The 18,961-nt window shown below is 42.1% G+C and overlaps 1 protein-coding gene across 1 annotated transcript in view; it reads right to left on the bottom strand.

The window, feature by feature from the left end:
- LOC139368798 (fibulin-1-like) overlaps positions 1-10,893 on the bottom strand; it is an 84,426-nt gene extending 73,533 nt beyond the window's left edge. The window contains exons 1-2 of the mRNA XM_071108161.1: positions 10,750-10,893; positions 4,525-6,029 (exon numbers count right to left, since the gene is read on the bottom strand). Of these exons, the coding sequence (XP_070964262.1) occupies positions 4,525-5,899 (1,375 nt within the window). The 5' untranslated portion in view covers positions 5,900-6,029; positions 10,750-10,893. The remainder of the gene's footprint in view (positions 1-4,524; positions 6,030-10,749) is intronic.
- Positions 10,894-18,961: the final 8,068 nt, after the last annotated feature.

Here is an 18,961-nt window from a genome sequence, read left to right as displayed (position 1 = left end):
CAAACCATTTCTGTATGGACCTTGCTTGGTGCATGGGGCATAGTCATGCTGAAACAGGAAAGAGCCTACCCAAACTGTTGCCACAAAGTTGAAAGCACAGAATTGTTTAGAATGTTATTGTATGCTGTGGCGTTCAGATTTCCCTTCACTGAAACTACAGGGCCTAGCCCGAACTATGACAAAAAGCCCCAGACCATTATTCTTCCTCCACCAAACTTTACAGTTGGCACTATGCATTCGGGCAGGTAGCGTTCTCCTGGCATCTGCCAAACCCAGATTCATCTGTCAGTCTGCCAGATGGTGAAGCGTGATTCATCACTCCAGAGAACGTTTACACTGCTCCAGAGTCCAATGGCGACAAGCTTTACACCACTCCAGCCGATGCTTGGCATTGCGCATGGTGATCTTAGGCTAGTGTGCGGCTGCTCAGCCATGGAAACCCATTTCATGAAGCTCCCAATGAACAGTTATTTTGTTGACGTTGCTTTCAGAGGCAGTTTGGAACTCGGTAGTGAGTGTTGCAACCGCGGACAGACCATTTATACGAGCTAGGCACCCATTCTGTGAGCTTCTGTAGCCTACCACTTTGCAGCTGAGCCATCGTTGCTCCTAGACTTTTCCACTTCACAATAACAGCACTTATTGTGCTGTCCTCATTGCCTCTTAATACTGTTCAATCTGTGTGACGCTTCATTGGCCTTGGCTATTGTTTGTTTGAATTCAAGACCTGTTGATCTCAGATTGTTAGAGTAGCCACTCATTTCGGTAATTTGTATGGTATTAAAAAAGATTCAGCTAATGTGTTCTATCATGTAAATGAAGTAGAATTGCTAACATGTTCCCCATGTGTGGAAATCCTAAAAACACCTCTGCTCAACTGTAGGCTATGCAACATTGCAAATGGATTATGGATTTATTATAAAGCAGCTTTTTCTTCAACAGTAAATTTATCACACATCGAATTGCATCTTGGTGCACGGATTTGTTTACAGAAAATGATGGTGTGCCGGGAAGTTGAGATGGGCGGGGCCTATATAAAAAAACAAAGTCGCCTCCCGGGTGGCGCAATGGTTAAGGGCGCTGTACTGCAGCGCCAGCTGTGCCATCAGAGACCCTGGGTTCGCGCCCAGGCTCTGTCGTAACCGGCCGCGACCGGGAGGTCCGTGGGGCGAGGCACAATTGGCCCAGCGTTGTCCGGGTTAGGGACGACGGGGCATAGTCGGTAGGGATCACCTTGTCTCATCGTGCACCAGCGACTCCTGTGGCGGGCCGGGCGCAGTGCGCGCTAGCCAAGGTTGCCAGGGGCACGGTGTAGCCTCCAACACATTGGTGCGGCTGGCTTCCGTGTTGGATGCGCACTGTGTTAAGAAGCAGTACGGTTGTGTATCGGAGGACGCATGACATTCAGCCTTCGTCTCTCCCGAGCCCGTACGGGAGTTGTAGCAATAAGACAAGATAGTAGCTACTACAACAATTGGATACCACAAAATTGGGGAGAATTTTATTTTATTTTTTTAATAAAAAAAAATAACAAAGTCGCTGGGGCCTATGATTTCTTAATCCGGCCCTGGATGCAACAGTAGGTGTTGTGAGCGGCAATGATACAAATGTCCTCCTTGCTATATCCCTGACACAAATAATGAGGGCAAAAATTACAGCATAGTGGCTACTGAAAATTATTGAGTTTTGGACAAAAGTCCAAAATGACTTGAACTTTTTGTACACGCCTTAGATTTTCCTATGCCTGTTTAACAAATCGATCTCAAAATGGCTTCAGCTTGGTTGAGTAGGCTAAGTAAGTTTCTTGAGCAGGAGAAGAGTGTGAAAGTCTAGCGGAGCTCCAGTGATTAATGGTTGGATTGGGAGGCCCAGTGCCTCATGGGAGAAGCGTAATCACAGTGAGCGTAATCACAGCGGCTCATGAGGGACCAGCGAGTAGCGCCCGACAATCAGGCCACAACAGAGGTCTCATTCATCACATGTGTATTATGCCCTTTTCAGGTACAACCCCCTGTGAAATCCTACACCAACACGGCCATGACAGCATTGGAGTGCCTACAAACCCCCACAACTTGTAACTGGTAGAGGGAGGGTAGTAGCCCAGACTCCAGACGGAGCAGGGTAGTTATCGATTCTAAAATATATAGATCTTTTTTACTTCAATAGAAACTAGGCCGGTTTATGTGTAGTGAAAAATAGTTGTGTTTTTGTAGTGCATGCTTCTCCTTTCCTCTCCCAAAGACCCTGGCATGCTGCCCTAAAGGGGGTTGATAACAGGCATTATTCAGGGCCTTGTCAACTGAGTCTCTTCCTGTTCTTAAGGATATCACCATGCTGGAACCTCTTTCCCTTCACCCAGTGACCATGACCTCTGACCCTTACAGTAACAACAGGGCCAGGCAAGCAGGGCACGTGCTCTGGGGGCCCCTGACCTCCATGGGGCCCTAATACTTTTTCTGGGGGGGAGGGGGGGAAGGGGTGGCACCCTGGTGGTCAAGCATATGAACACGTCATAAGAAATGGCAAAAAGGATAGAATGGCAGTAAATTAGCTTTAAAACAGCAACATTTTCTCTCAGCATCATGGCAAAATGTGTAGAATATCAGCAAATTCTCTTTAAAACTGCAACAACAAAAAATGGGTTGGGGGCCCCCTGGAGGTAGGGGCCCCAAATGTGGTAGTCCGGCCCTGCTTAACAATTACAGTTTGACCCAGAGGCTGGACAATAGCCAGGCCAGTCATCTCTATGTCGCTGCTCCAGACAGGGCAGAGATACTTGGACAGGCATGGATGTGAATGAACTAAGACTCTCTCAGTCAACCAACCGTGAAGCAACAGTAATCTACCATTTAATTTTTGGATGATATCCTAATATTCTGAAATGCAGCGTGAAAAACAGTTGAGGGCATCTGTCAAGACAAATCTATGTGTTGCACTGCAGCCAAGGCAGCCCGGGGGATATTTACTCACAGGCAGGCATAAGGCATACTGGAGAAGTTGACCAGACCTTCGTCTTGTCTTTGTAAACAAATTGTGTGAATTGTAAACGCCAATGCCACTGAGGAAGACAAGAACTGACATAATCTACCCTCTCCACATGGAATGTATGTGGCAGGTATCTCTTGTGCTAACTCCCAAAGAATCACCCCATACAGCTAATACATACTATACATTCCTATGCTGAAAGCAGAGAAAAATACCAACAGGTCTGAACAGTGATAGTGTAGTAAAGCAGGATGGCTTGCCGAGGCTGGGAAAATCCACAGATGACTGTTTGTTACACGATACCTACTTACAATATAGTACAAGAGTCTGAACTCCCATAGCTCTGACATAGTTCGTCATTCAGTAGCTGTACAGTGGCGGTGATGAAATCACATGGAGTTTATTCAGTTCAAATCACTGTATTACTGTAAACATTATGAACGGTAAACCCATAAACCCTATAGGAATCTCATGATCTGATTGAGGGATTTTTCTCTCAGGGTGAAACCTGATTTCATGAGAAGACTATCCAACATATTGGAGGCCCCACACAGCGGCCATTTAGAGGGCATATACAATCACAGCTACTACCTATGAATGTGTCACAGACGAGACGACCTCAAGTTGAAAGCAGAGATAAGTATTCTCTTTGAACACTGTACCCTCTTAACCCATCCTCCAGACATTTAACTAATGTCTTCATCATCTGCTGTCCATCTCAGAAGCTGCTCTTGTACAGTATTTATGCCCTGGGGAGGCCTGCTAGCTCTGAGAGCTAACTGATGATGGTACGTGAGTGACACTGCTACAGAAGTTAAGCGGTGTTCAGGAGGCTCCTAGAAGGACGGAAGACACTGATGTAGACGCCACAAGGAAGATACAGAAATGTCCCAATACGGTATCATCTGTCACTTTGGGTTTGAATTAAAGAAAACATGGAAACATCCTGAAATTCTCCAAATGACTCCATTGTAAGTCCTTTATTGAGAGGTTATCCTAAGGAATTTCCATTTGATAAAATGCCTAACTAACATGAGTACCAAAAAAAAGACAAGCATAGTTATCTCCAACCCCTGTCATGAGTAGGATAGTTGAAGACTCACTGTCTAGGGACCGTTTGCTTTCCATGAACCATAGCTTTTCCTGGACCCAGCGCCAGCTACAGTAGTAGCTACTATAGACTGATTAAGAATTCCTACATGGAACACAGGATGTAAGAGAAAAAGGGCAGTAAATCATCTGAGGCTCTAACACTGGGCTACTGTTGTCACAGGCACAAACCATTTCATTGGATGAATGTAGTTCCTATCTTTTAATGAATTAACAAATGACATATACAAGAACTGCTGTCATGTATAGTGCCTTTCACTATGTCTCAAAGGTCATTGTATGTGATTTACTCACGTTAAATAAAACAATTATAGAAAATGAATAGAAACATATCGGCAGTACCTTACTGTTTTAGACTGTGGACTGGTAGAGCTGTTCAATATCAACTATACCAAAACCACAGTGTCCATATTAGTGTTGTCGACTTACCCTCAGTGTTTCCAGGCTGTTTGTTTGGGCCCTGGTAGTTGAAGAGGGTGTGGGGCTGTCTCCTGGCCAGCTGGTCTCCCTCCTCCCTCATGACAGGAGCTCTGCTGGTCGGGCTGAACTTCTCTGTGGGGAATGAAGACTCCTGGTCAGGTTTACTCTGGGGCGTTCTGGGCTCCTCACGCTGCTCCTCAAGGTGCTCCTCAAGGTGCCTTCCATGACTTTGGGATAAAAGACCGCCATCATGGTGGTGACTGCTGTGGCTGTCTCTTTGTTCGTGGAGGCCAGTGTGTCTCACTCCCTTGTCACTACGGACAGTTGGTGTGACGTCCTCCGAACTGTCACTCTTCATCATTCTGTCACTGTCTCTGTGATGCCTGTTGTCCCGGTCAATAACCTCCTGTTGACGCCTTTGGCTCTCTGAGGTCACTTTCTGTGTAGTTGTTGATGTTGTTGACTCACTTGAGGTGGTCTGATCTATGTGATGTGGATCCTCAGTAATGGCCGCCTCCTCTGTTCGCTCCTGATCGTATGTTCCTAGTCTCTCTCTCAGCTCCTGCCTCAGGTCATTAAAAATCTCATAAGGAGAAGAGCTTGTCTCAGCATAGGATGGTGACACCGTGGTAGATTCTGTTGGCTGGACCAGGTCTTGTGGAGTGGTAGATGTGGGGTCAGGCAGTGTGTAGTCATAATCCTCATCTTCATCCAGGACAGACGGCTCCTCTTTGTAAAGAGGTAAGGTGTTAGAGGTGGCGAATGGGTCTAGCGGGCTTGTCTGTTTGTTATCATGCAGTTTGCTGAGGTCTCTCTGAGGGTCGTTGTTCTGTGTGGTTGTTGCTATCATGGGCTTCTTAACAGTACCAGAGTCACAGTCAGGGATAGGGGAACACATCAGGCTCCCGCCATCATTAGGACAGTGACACACCTGACAAGGGTCCATCTGGAAGGAGTGACCTGCCTCGTATTTCTGGTCAATATGGATACAGCCAATGCGCTCACACTGCGGACACCCATCCGCAGGTTCCGCGACAGCGATGCAGTTGGGAGCGATCTCGGGGCACGGGATGAAATGGCACCCGATCCTCCCGCCTCCCTGTGGACAAGAACATTCTGTGCTTCCGAAATCCACAAAGTAAGATTCTCCCTCTGGAACTTTACCATTCCGGAATCCTGCATGGATGCAGTCATAGTACTGGTAACCTTCACATGAGCATCCTATTTTAACACAGGTGGCACAGCAAGCACCCTTCTCCAAAACCTCCTCAATGCAGTTGTCCAACACTGGACAATCCACGCTTGTACAGTCCCTTTGGCTTAGACAGGTGCCCAGGCACAACAGGAGCACACATTGAAAGAGCATCAGATTCTTTTGGTTCATTTTGCATAAAAGTCCCCCAAGAACAAATGTTGAAAATTGAATTTGTTGATAACAATTGTACCCAGTCCTCTGCAGTCGAACAAGAGTGAGAATGATGTTGAAGGTCCGATTTCAACTGGCCTCCTTCAACCTGTGAGAATGAAAGAGACATAACATCTGTTCTGTTATGTTACTGTAGTGACAGAACCATAAGGTAATCACCAAGTTGTCTGTTTCTTCTACTTACTTGTTGTTTTTGATTGACTTTTGATATTATTGGTATCGATAGTTGAACTGCATTGTTGAGGAAGCTGCAGGTAAGCATTTTGCTGCACTGTTTACAGCTGCTGTAACCTGTGTACGTGTCAAATCAACTTTTATCTGATTTCCTTTGAACTGGGCCCCACCAGTGTGTTTAAACTAGCTAACATTACTGTCATTATGCCTAGACTAAAATTGACCAGTGAGCTAATGTATGTTTTTCCATGCCCACTCTCTTGGGTCACAGCACAGCTGTGGATGCATGCTGTGGTTTACATTACATTGGCATGGACATTTGGCTACAGGTAACGCCGGATAGGGTTGGGGGGAAATATGGACAACCCTAGACAAACTTTCCACAGTTAGAAAAGCAAGGCTGAAATAACAAAACATTCCTAAACAATACAATACAATTGGAGGCCCACACATAAAAAGTTGACAGTGCTTGGAGCAGAAGATTGTTTATCAGCAACAATATCAACTTAATTTACTATTGCCTCGTAAAAAGCTTTATAAAGTTAAGTTTCTTTAAGATGAAGAGGGTATTGTTGAGGTACAGCAACAAGTTGTTAGGAACACTAACAGATGAAAGTACTCTACCTACAGTACTGCACCTGACAGAGCATGAACAACTTCAACAGATACAATAATAAACAGAGAGCTAAGCTAATCGTCTGATACAGCTATTCCCAAACTGGGGTACCCACAATACCTTCAGGGGTACGCCAAATGAAAATGTGATTCACATGTATTTTTTAATTTTTTACACAAAATAAAATAAAAGATTCTGTCCATTTATATTTTCCAACGGGGCTATACATTTGGGCGAGGTTTTTTTCTCACCTGAGTAACCTCATTTCACTAACAACACAATGTCAAATACAGGTAGCCTAGTCAAATAATTAACATCCAATCGCATTAAAGATGTGTTGGTATCTGTACTGATGGCGCAAAAGCCATGACTTGGAGACATATTGGAGTGGTAATGCGTGTGCAGTTGCTCCCGACGTCACTTGGGTACACTGCAGCATCCACCGAGAGGCTCTTGTTGCTAAGAGAATGCCTGACAGCTTGAAAGACGTTTTGGACACTACAGTGTAAATGGTTAACCTTGTTAAAGCAAGGCCCCTGAACTCTTGTGTATTTTCTGCACTATATGGGCAGCGACCATGTAACGCTTTCACATACAGAGGTGCACTGGTTATAAAGCGACAAAGTATTGACACATTTTTTTTTATTGAAAGAAGACGAGCTTCAAGTTTTCTTTACTGACCATAATTTCAACTTGTCTGACCGCTTGCATGATGACGAGCTTCTCACACGACTGGCCTATCTGGGTGATGTTTTTTCTCGCCTGAATGATCTGAATCTAGGATTACAGGGACTCTCCCCAACTATATTCAATGTGCGGGACAAAATTGAGGCTATGATTAAGACGTTGGAGCTCTTCTCTGTCTGCATTAATAAGGACAACACACAGGTCTTTCCATCATTGTACGATTTTTTGTGTACAAATGAACTCAAGCTTACGGACAATATAAAATGTGATATAGCGAAGCACCTGAGTGAGTTGGGTGTGCAATTACGCAGGTACTTTCCCGAAACGGATGACGCAAACAACTGGATTCGTTATCCCTTTCATGCCCTGCCTTCAGTCCACTTACCAGTATCTGAACAAGAGAGCCTCATCGAAATTGTAACAAGCGGTTCTGTGAAAATGTAATTTAAATCAGAAACCTCTGCCAGATTTCTGGATTGGGCTGCGCTGTTAAGACACTGATGCCCTTTGCAACCACATACCTATGTGAGAGTGGATTCTCCACCCTCACTAGAATGAAAATTAAACTTAGGCACAGACTGTGTGTGGAAAATAATTTAAGACAACCCAATACAAGCGAACATTGCAGTTGCTGTACATGCATCCTTTCAAGCACACCCTTATCATTAACCTGTGGTGAGTTATTCACAATTTTCAATTAACAAATAAGGTTTTATATGTAAGATGGTTAAATAAAGAGAAAAAGTATTGATTATTATATTATTATTTGTGCCCTGGTCCTATAAGAGCTCTTTGTCACTTCCCACGAGCCAGATTGGACAAAAACTCACACTCATTCTTACGTTTAATAAATGTATCGTATAGTGTGTGTGTGGCAGGCTTACAACGATGGCAAAAAAACTACATTTAAGAGTGCGCTGACCCTGGTGCTAAAGGGGGTACGCAGCTGGAGGTTGAATGTTTGAAGGGGTATGGGACTATAAAAATTTTTGGGAACCACTGGTCTAGCACAATTCAGTAGTAGGGTTGTATTGTGGTTGATAGTGCCCGATCGCTTCCAAATCTGCAATTCAGAATGTGGGAAGTGTGTAAGTTCTTGATAAGATTAATTTCTTACACTATTGTACTGAACAATCTTTGCAGTGATCCATATTCAGACTGGTTATTCAGACAATTCTATACTCGTGTGTCATCCAAGTCAGTGATGTGACTTCAAATCAGAGAACATATTATTGAAAACAAAGTGTTTTCTATGTTTTCCTCCACTGCTCGTGTGCTTGGTCCAGTTATAAGAGACACTGCGACATTTCAAGCAAAGAAATCTGTTTTATGATTCCACAAGTTATTTTCCAAAATACATTCCTGTTGTAAGTGAAACATTCTGTGTATAAAAAACGATATTCGATCTACTCCTGACATTTTAGTCACCTTTAACACTGAGCTTAACACTCAGTTGAGGAATATTAACAGTGTTAGTTAGACTCAAAAGACACACATAGTGCCCCCTTAGTGCTAAGAAACAGCTTGCTGGTGCATGGATTCCAACATATGGTGGAGCAGTTTGGGAGGGCAAAAATCACCCCGTGTTGACATGGTATATTTTCCTCAATAGACACCCTCCACGCTCGTGTGTTCATTGGTTGTATGGAGAAACCTGCACTGACACGTCTTTAAACTCTCAAAGCAACTCATAACTGCATACAGTCAATGTTTTCTATATCAACATATTCTAAAATACTATGCTCCTGACATGTTATATTACTATGTTTAAATATATTTTAATAAGACTGTTGAGTTTATCAACCTATATAGTGTTATGGACTGTAAGTATGCCAAAGATTGCTGCTCTGTGTTGAGGCATCCTATTATCTAGGAGCAAATTCCTCCTTCATTGCTGATTATATAAGGGACCATGCACAGCCTTCCCTTCAGTGAGGATTCTATCATCATACACTAACACAGCCCCTCAGTGTCAAACTCAACCAAGCGCACAGTTAACAGGTTATAGCAGTCACAGCCAAGTGCAGAAGTTTTCAAAATGAAATGTTACAATCTCCTTTTCCAAATTCAACGTTTTTTCAAATTCAAACCTTTTGAGAGCCATCAGACATCCAATTGAAAGTAAAACATTGGTTCTGGCTACCTCTCTCACATCTGGGGCTACGTTTCTCTCTTCATCATACCAGACCACAGAATGAGAAGGACTGCAGCGCAGACAAACGCACCACTTAGACAATCAATGATGGCTTTGCATGCGAATCATTTCAGGTCTCGCAGTCTTGACTGGCATGTGCCCCACTGGTTTGGTGTTTTAATTGTGTTGAATTCAGCACATTGCATGTGAAGACAATTGGCATGATTGCTCCTATGTCTGCCACATCTTTGAGTGAGATTCAAAAACGTAATGGAAAGTCTGTCTGGGAAAATAAAACTGATTGTATAAATATGTGTCACACACAACCACTATCAGAACCTAGAAGCTAAAGTGAATGGAAGATACATCTGGCCACTGTATCTTTGCTTACATAGATAATACTCATTTGTTTCAATAAAACAAAGTACATTGTACGTTTTTCAATCTGTTAACACAATGTCCAAAGCTTCTGAAAACAATGGTTGCGGGCTTGGCTTGCTCATCCCACTCTCCACCTTTGTCAACCACAGCTCTTGCCAGGACACAGAAAACATTTAACATGATAATGAACATCAGGAAAAGTTCTCAATAGTACTGTTTGTGGTTAGTCTTAAGGTTTTGAAATACTGTATTTTCTGACTGTTGTAAAGATTTAAAGATAGACTGAAGTTATCTGGTATACTTTGCATAAGAATGTCTTGAATGTGATTAAGTCAGTAGCCTGAGGGGTGATAAGGTGCACAAATTCACATAAATCCAAATCACTTTTAACAAATATTACTGTTTACACTTTGTCATTACATACACATCGATATAAGCATTACGGATAACTTCAGGGATAATTGAAGAGAATACTGCATAATTTTATATTGGAAACATGATTTAAACCCATTTTCTCAGTGTTTTAACAAAGAAGTGTGAAATAGGCATAATTTAATATATTATTAAAATGCTGATATCTTAGTTATTTGGAGAAAGGAACAAAAATATAGCCTGACAAATCTGTTCAAGTCAGTGACATGCTGCCATACCAAGCCATGCACACAACTGATGGGTAGAAGTTTAGGAAAACACCATACTTCTTCCATGTTTTACATCATGGAAAGAATCTCAAGCAGTCTCTTATATAAGGTTAGCACATAAACGCATTTTCACAATGATGTGTACAAAGGCAGTGATTGAAAAGTTTATATTTACCTTTCGTCTCAGTTCTGTCACTGTGCGACGGGTAGACTATCCTGTATTATCTACTGGCCAGCGGTTGTGCCCAAAGTTAGTTGTGCGCGTTCTAAAGAGAAGGGGGATGTGCAAGCGCTCTCTGTGAAGGGAGAGAGGAAAGGGCGGATCAAAAACTTTCTTTGCTCTCCTAATACTTTGGAAAATTAGAAGTCTGGAATAATTTCGCGCCTCTATTTTATTACGCTACTGATTCACGCTTGAACGAATTCCAATCCCCTACTCCTTGCATCTCGTTGCTCTTTTACTTTACTGAAATAGGCTGCTTGCTGTCACATTCCAATATTAGCCATTGCACTTGTGTTTACTGCTGAATGCAGTCATTTTCCCTGGCGCAATTTACATTTTAATTATTGAGACATTTTTGTGTAGATCTTATAACTCCAGCTGAATCAACCAAAAATAGATTGTGCAGCTCAAGAACTATTATGCCCATATTTTGCCCATTTGATTACCTTGAAAATGACAAAGGACAGGCTAAAAAGGCTACAAGTCACACACAATAATCAAAATCTCCCTCAAATCTTCTCACTCAATAAGAAAATATCACATAATCCATGCGGTGTTTCATGTTTTAGGCCCAGAGATTAAGAAAGCCGTCTGTGTGTATCTGTTTAAAGACAATCAGGTACTGTAATTCAATGGAGTGGGAAAACTGCTCTCCTGCTAAAAGGCAGACACGTGAAGCGTTGATTAGATTTTGCCCAATCTCTGTCTACCTGAGAGGACAGCCTGGTCTCATAGACTAGACCTAATCATGAACATAAATCCGGGACACTCAAAATAGTATAAATATTAGACTTGGTATAGTTACATAAAATACAGAATAATACTTAAAGGGATACTTTAGGATTTTGGCAAAAAAGCCCTTAATCTACTTCCCCAAAGTGAGATGAACTTGTGGAGACCATTTTTATCTATCTGTGTGCAGTTTGAAGGAAGTTGCTAACTAGCGTTAGTGTATTTGCTGCACGCTAGTAGATACCATAGACTTCCACTCTAGGGAAGTACATGGTATCCACAAAAATCCACAAGGTGGTTGGTCAGGTTGGATGGGTAGGTGCATAATGTGAACGTCTAGCAGCCCAAAGGTTGTGCGTTCAAATATCATCATGGACAACTTTAGCATTTTAGCTATTTAGCAACTTTGCAACTACTTACTACTATTTAGCTACTTTGTTACCAAACCCTTTCCTTAACCTAACTTTAAACCTTTAACCTAACTCCTAACCCTAGCTACTAGCCTAGCTAACGTTAGCCACCTAACAGTAGCATTAGCAATTTAGTCACCTGGTTAGTCTAAACTAATTGGAATTCAAATTGGGAACATATCATACTAATCGAAAGTCACGGATTTACTTTTACTATGTTACATCTAGGTTGCAGCAGAGAGGAAACCACTGTGATGTTGACTAACCTCTGAAACCTCTGGAGTTTTTCCTAGCCACCGTGCTTCTACATCTGCATTGCTTGCTGTTTGGGGTTTTAGGCTGGATTTCTGTACAGCACTTTGTGACATCTGCAGATGTAAAAAGGACTTTATAAATAAATACATTTTATTGATTGATTTATTGATTGAAATAACCCTCAAGTAGAGGTCAGCAACCACCAACTCCATCACTGTCTTACACACACCTCGAGCCAGTCTGTTTTATCTTATTTAGGGGTCATGGGGGCCATCAGTGAGAATGATCCTAGAGACAAAAGTCCCCTTAGTGAATGGATAGATTGATCAGACAAACACAAGGGGATTTATGGTGCCATTGGTGGCTTTATTTTAGGGACACCCCCACTATAAATCAATGACATGCATGAGTCAATGGTTCCAGCATTTGTTTTTGTGTGCACATTGTTGAAAAGGGAAAACAATATGGAGATCATATGTCTTCTTCTGAACTATTGATCTGATGTAGTAGGGAAAGGGAAACGATGTACCTAGTCAGTTGCACAACTGAGGTGTCTTCTTCATTTAACCGGTCCCCTCTGAATCAGAGAGGTGCTGCCTTAATCGATGTTATCGGCGCTCGGGTAGCAGTTGTTGTGGAGGTTAACTGCCTTGCTCAAGGGCAGTTAACTGTTACTGTTCCAACGCTCTAATCGCTAGGCTACCTGCCACGAGTATAGTGCTAGTATAGTACTAGTATAGTACAAAGTATAGTATAGTGCTAGTATTGTACAGAAAATCTCAGCAGATTGCCCTTGTATAGAGAGAGACACAATGAAGATGGCAAGCTTTTTCATTTTGAGAAATCACCTGTCAAACTGTGTTATAAACAAATTCGTACAAGTGTAATCCATGACCCAAAGTGTTGTTCAGTGCTATCCTGCAATTGGGTAAAACATTTGCTCTATAGTCTATCTTGCCAGCATCCACTGATGTTGTCCAGTACAGGTTAAGTCCATCCACCCACATTGTGTCCACTTATATTGTGACTGACTACATACCATTGTCGTGACCGCCCAGGGAACAAACAGATTTTCTTCTGGTCCACAGCTCAGAGCTGGACTGTGATCTCAGCCTGGGGTGTGCCTGGCAGCCATGCCGTCTCTGGTGTTTTAATGACCTGAGCCCATGAGCTAACTGGCTGTGGAGCTCAGCTCACTAATGCTGGGGGAGCCTGCACGGTGTCACTCTACTCCTTGCTCCAGACCCCTAGCCGCAATTAAGACCAACACCAAATGCCTCTCAACTATCCTGCTACTTCCTAAATAGTGCACTACTTTTGACCAGGGCCCCAAATGTGGCTGTGGTCAAAAGCAGTGCACTACTGTATGGAGAACAGAGTCCGTTGTGATTTGAGACACAAAGGGAGGGATTTGAGAAGTAGGAACTGTTTAGCCGCATAATGACACAAATGAAAAGGCACACCAGGGGAGGAAATTGAGTTTAAATCTGCTTTTGCTCTGGAGCCATGGTACATTCGATACAGATTGTATAACACAAGACCACCTACTATTTGTGTAATGAAGTCTAACTGAACTTTTGTAGTGCGAACAGACTTCAAGCAATATGTAGCCTAACCCCCTAAAGACTTCATGGTTGATCATGTTGTCTTTTCATCATGATTATTAATGCGAGGAGTGAATGTGGACAGAAATGCAATTTTATGAGAAACTCCTTCTCCACTTGCGCTTCATCGGTCAAATTATGTTTTCAGTGGTGGATCCCTAAATAAATGTGTAAAGTTATAAAACGAATTTAGATAGTTGTGCAAGACATTTTATAGATAAAAGGATAAGTAGCATATCGTTTTTAAACATGTGCATGCTTTTCTCCTCCGACAATACAACAGCTGATTCAAAGGGGTGTGTCAGATATCAAAACTCTTCCGAGGTAGGATACACTTGTGCTTCCTTGCTAAATGGAGGATATCGAGAAGGACGGAGAAGAGAGGACAAAGGAGAGACTTTTCTCTAAACAAGAAAAGGCCAAATGTCTTTGTTGTAAATGTTTTGGTGCCAAACTGGTGGCAGCTGTGAAAAAAGTCAAAAGTTGGAAGACTTAATTGAAAATAATGCCATTGTTGATTAGACGTTTTTTTCATGAATTAGGCTATTTTCTCTTGAACCATATGGTATATCCAGCAGAAACTCATGGACAAAATGGACACAGATATACAAAATGTATACTATATACTATATATATCACATTTTTTGAAGTTACTTGAGTATAAATAACTAAAGTTACCATAGATTGATTACCTGTTAATTACCAAAATGACTGAAGATTCCGGATGTTTAACCAAATTCTCAAAATAACCTTGACATCATCAGAATTCAGATTTATCTAAGCAAGTTTGCGACCTTTGGCACATGTGACTTATGAAAGACGTCATCATGTAACAAGCCTTGGCAAGAGAGGCAGGCTGCTCCACTGTAGTTGACCTTTGAATGCTCGTCTGAGGCTCCCAGTGGGCGACCTGGCTGCCGTAAAGCCTCTCAGCGCAGGGTAACCTGATCTGACACAGGGCTGATTTGGGAAAGGTAATTGCACCCCACTCTGTTGTTATTACCCAGTCATGCATGTCTGAATGGTGACTTCTGCCAATACTAATTCACCCACCCTACCGCCTTCAGTCCCTGCCTCTTAATAATCCACCTAATTGGGCCAGTTTACTCAGGGATCCCTCCGGAAACTCTCCAGCACTTTCCACCATTACACATTTTCTCAAATAACTTTGGGAGTGGTTTATCACCTGTTTATAACAACTTTCTTCTGACCCGAATTAGGTCATTCTCACCAGGGAAGAACTGAGCTGTGTTGTGTAGTATCTGTATATTTACATTATTTTAATTGAAGTAGCCATCATTGACTGTGACATCATTGTCTGCTAGGGGCCCCCTGAGTGCAGCAGGTGTTAATGTTATCTGCCCGTTGCGCGACACAATGTGCTGACCTCTCATCTCTGTTTGAACAGGTGGAGAGGGGACCCCCAGCTGCAAGTCCACAATAGTCACATATACTAACGGGTTGTAAGATGTCTATTGCCTCATCCTTTTAGTGTTGTCTATTATCACCTGATTGCATGTCTAACGTCACTAGGCCCTATTGAGTGTGCAGAATCTGACTCATGCATACACATTGTTTACACTGTACTATTTTTGAAAAACACCCACGAAACAGTACAAATCATGAATATTAACATAAGTAAATGAGGTAGGTACATAAAATTCCTAATACCAGAGGGTAACTTTACAGTCCCATTCAGGTCTGGCACATTGCCACACACAGCTGTAGGCTATTGGTCAATAAAATGTCCCTCAATCTGTTCTAACAGCGAGCCCCCTTGCCTTTCAGAGAGAGAGCAGTACTGTAGGTCAATGATGAAGTGAGGGGAGGAAGTCTTCAAAGCAGCCCAGTAAAGACAGCGTAATGTGGCACTGCAGGGGGCTACACAAAGGGAAATTAAGAGTGAATATAATTTACAGGATGTTACAGTTTTACAAAATGTTACATTTTTTAACTTTGCCCATATTAGTCAATTTATTTCTGTCGAAAGTGACAGAAATATAAAGGGTGATATTTCATCCAGTCTTAATAGTAACAATGAATATATTTTACTGAATGGGATGAACAGAATGAAAACAGATAGAGGGCAAGATAGAGACATAGGCCTGTATTCTACACCGCATATAACATGAACCACAATAGTTTTCCAGTGTTTACTACTGATACGCCTATGTGAACTCCTATATCGATGAAGATGAAGAAATACATCTCCTGGGTTTTTACATTTGTTAAATAAACAAAAGTCTGAATATATCACACTGGGAACACATGGAAATGTTTTAGTGAGATTATCCGCTATTGTCTATGATTACGAGTGCAAGGAGCTGCAAAATACAAACGCTTTTCAGCTATTTCCACTTAATGCCTGCACCATGGAAATAGCAAGGGAATTCAAAGCACGGAACTAAGTACATGTAAAGGGTTTTAACACCTTGAATGCAGCTCTCTAAATCTATTTATACACCTTGAATGTAGCTCTCTAAATCCACCTTTCTGTCCCAGAGAATACAGCTCCACATTACAACAGCGTGTTCATGGTTTTGAGCCTTGCAGTATTTGGTTTGAACGTATATGTGACAATCAAGATGTAAACTCTTTGTTGTCACAATAAGCATTTTGATGGATGTGAAATCGTCTTTTATTGGCTAAAATCTATGGCATATCTCAAATCAAATCAAATGTAATTATTCTCGTACACTTATTTTTCAGATGTTATCGCAGGTGTAGCAAAATGTTTATGTTTCTAGCTCCAACAGTGTAGTAACACCTAACAATACAAACAAATCCCAAAAATAAAACTAAAGAAATTAAGGAATATCAGAACCTCTTCATTGACCATTGCCATTGGTTTATTGGTGATCACCTATGCTACTGTAGTCCCACCTCTTTACCTTGTTTAGCTTTTCTTGGAACACATATAATGTCTCCCTGAGGCAACACCTGATTTCACAGCATTTTAACACCTTTAATGAGGTCAACCTACAGCACACAGTGAGATGACACCAAAACGAGGGAGGGGGGGGGGGGGGGGTGGGTTGCGACCAATCTAAAGCCCTCCAGTTTATTCCGACTTCTCATAACCTGGGAGCTCCTTCTGAAAGTAAACAAAGCATGGTAACCAATGACAACTACCTGTTAACACCAAGAAGGTGGGTGGCCTTTGGTTTGAGGCTGTATTAGAGAACATTTGATTTCTGCGGTTCATGTAATTGAAACAAATCAAAATACTTCTCCAAAATATAGACTACCTGTTAACACCAAGAAGTGCAAGGCAGCTGTTGTGATGGGGGACGCATTTCTTTTAATCATCAATTGCACACAAGATCCAACCAAAACTTGACTCTCACTTTTAACCCAACCCCTCTGAAGAGGAGAGGTGCAGGTGGCTGCCATATTGGGCACCCAGGGGGTTTAACTGCTTTGCTCAAGTGCAGAACAACAGAGTGTTCATGTGTAAGCTCAGGGATTCAAACGGGTACCTTTTCCATTACTATCCCAAAGCTCTAACCACTAGGACACCTGCCCTCCCTAGACTAACACTCTCCACAGTGCCCGGTTGATATTTACTCTCATGGACTGACAAAGTCCTATAGGCACTCCAGCTACAAATGCCAGAAGGAGCTAAATAATCATGTAGTTACAGTATCAGAATGTCCAGTATGGGGATGGGTTGCCTGTGGCTTGAGGCTGTATTAGAGAACATTTGATTTCTGCGGTGCATGTAATTTAAACAAATCCAAATATTTGTCCAAAATATATTATTTCAATCACAGTGCTCCCAACCAAATCCACATTTGCCTCTGTGACAGACAACCTCTTACAGTTTAAAACCAGCCTACATATATTTTCAGAAACTAGGAACCATGCCATTTGTTGAAGTTATACCCCCAATTCCCCTCAGAAAACATGATCAAAAACACAGGAAACTCATTGCTAAAAAGGTTTTAGAGTTTTTTTCTCCTGCCATTTGAGACCTCACCCTTTTTTGTCCTTGGATCTTGTTCATGGCAGCTTGGTTGCAAACACTGCCAAGCAGAATGGGACTGAGGAGATCACAGGCCAATCTCTCTAAGGCAAAGAACCAGCCCCACATCACAGGCCCTAGGAGTTTTTTCATGAGGTCAGTCTGGTACTCAGCTCTATTGTTGTCTAGACGTGAGGGGCAGTCCCGCTGAGGAATTGCTTACAGATACACTGCATGACTTTTAGATATTGTTTTCCTGTTGCTAAGACGTTACATCACACTGTACCAGACCTCTGCACCAACACTGCCCACACACACCCCTCGGAATTACATCTTCACAAAGATGCTAAGTCAAACAAGTAAAAGACGTTTCACCATCTTCTAAGGTGTCACCATACCTCTATCAAATCTTGCCATGCTGTCTAGAGACCGTTCAAACCCATTCCAACACCAATATGTTTTCCCTTTTCAGTCAGAATATACAAATATTTAGAATCAATAAAGTCTGGTCACGATCAAAGTTATGTGCCCAAGGATACAGTACCACAACTGTGTTGTAAATTGTTTACAGTAAACACTGTATAGCATCAAAACATAGTTAAAACTAAAAAATGTTATATCTTAGTTAGTCCTTGTATCCATAGCTCTATGAGTTTGAGAGTGGTTAGATTTCTCCAGCCCCATGCCTCAGCTGTTTACCAAATCAGTGGCGGGGTTACACTTTGATTAAGTCCGAACTGCAGATGGCCCCTTTAAGCATGTATTGGACTGGAGGATTGCAATCTCACCAACCATTTTGACTGGAACGCAACGATGCCAGCAGTCAGCGATGTGATCTCATTGTTAATGTTCTCTGACTAATACAATATGTCATCTCTGGCACGGCACGGCACTATGTAAAACACATCAAGTCAACTGTTGCTGTTAATCACGCTGTGCATCTGTCAGTGTCCAAGAAACCAGCACACAATCTGGGCTGAACGTTGTGGTAACAGGATGAAAGAGAAAGAGGATACACTGTGGAATCAGAGGAGACATAGAGAGATGAATTCAGACTGTATGATAAAAATCTGGTATCAGTCCATGAGTGTTAACTCATGAAGTCATAAGCTGCAATGCCAACAAATGAGTTCACATACAATGAACACATGTAGTATTGTGACCTTGTGATTAAGGTTAAAGACAAGAACAGTGGTCTC

The sequence above is a fragment of the Oncorhynchus clarkii genome, chromosome 16 (assembly GCF_045791955.1).
Source record: "Oncorhynchus clarkii lewisi isolate Uvic-CL-2024 chromosome 16, UVic_Ocla_1.0, whole genome shotgun sequence".
In the NCBI taxonomy this organism is placed as follows: domain Eukaryota; kingdom Metazoa; phylum Chordata; class Actinopteri; order Salmoniformes; family Salmonidae; genus Oncorhynchus; species Oncorhynchus clarkii.
This window is presented reverse-complemented; position numbering and strand designations above follow the sequence as displayed.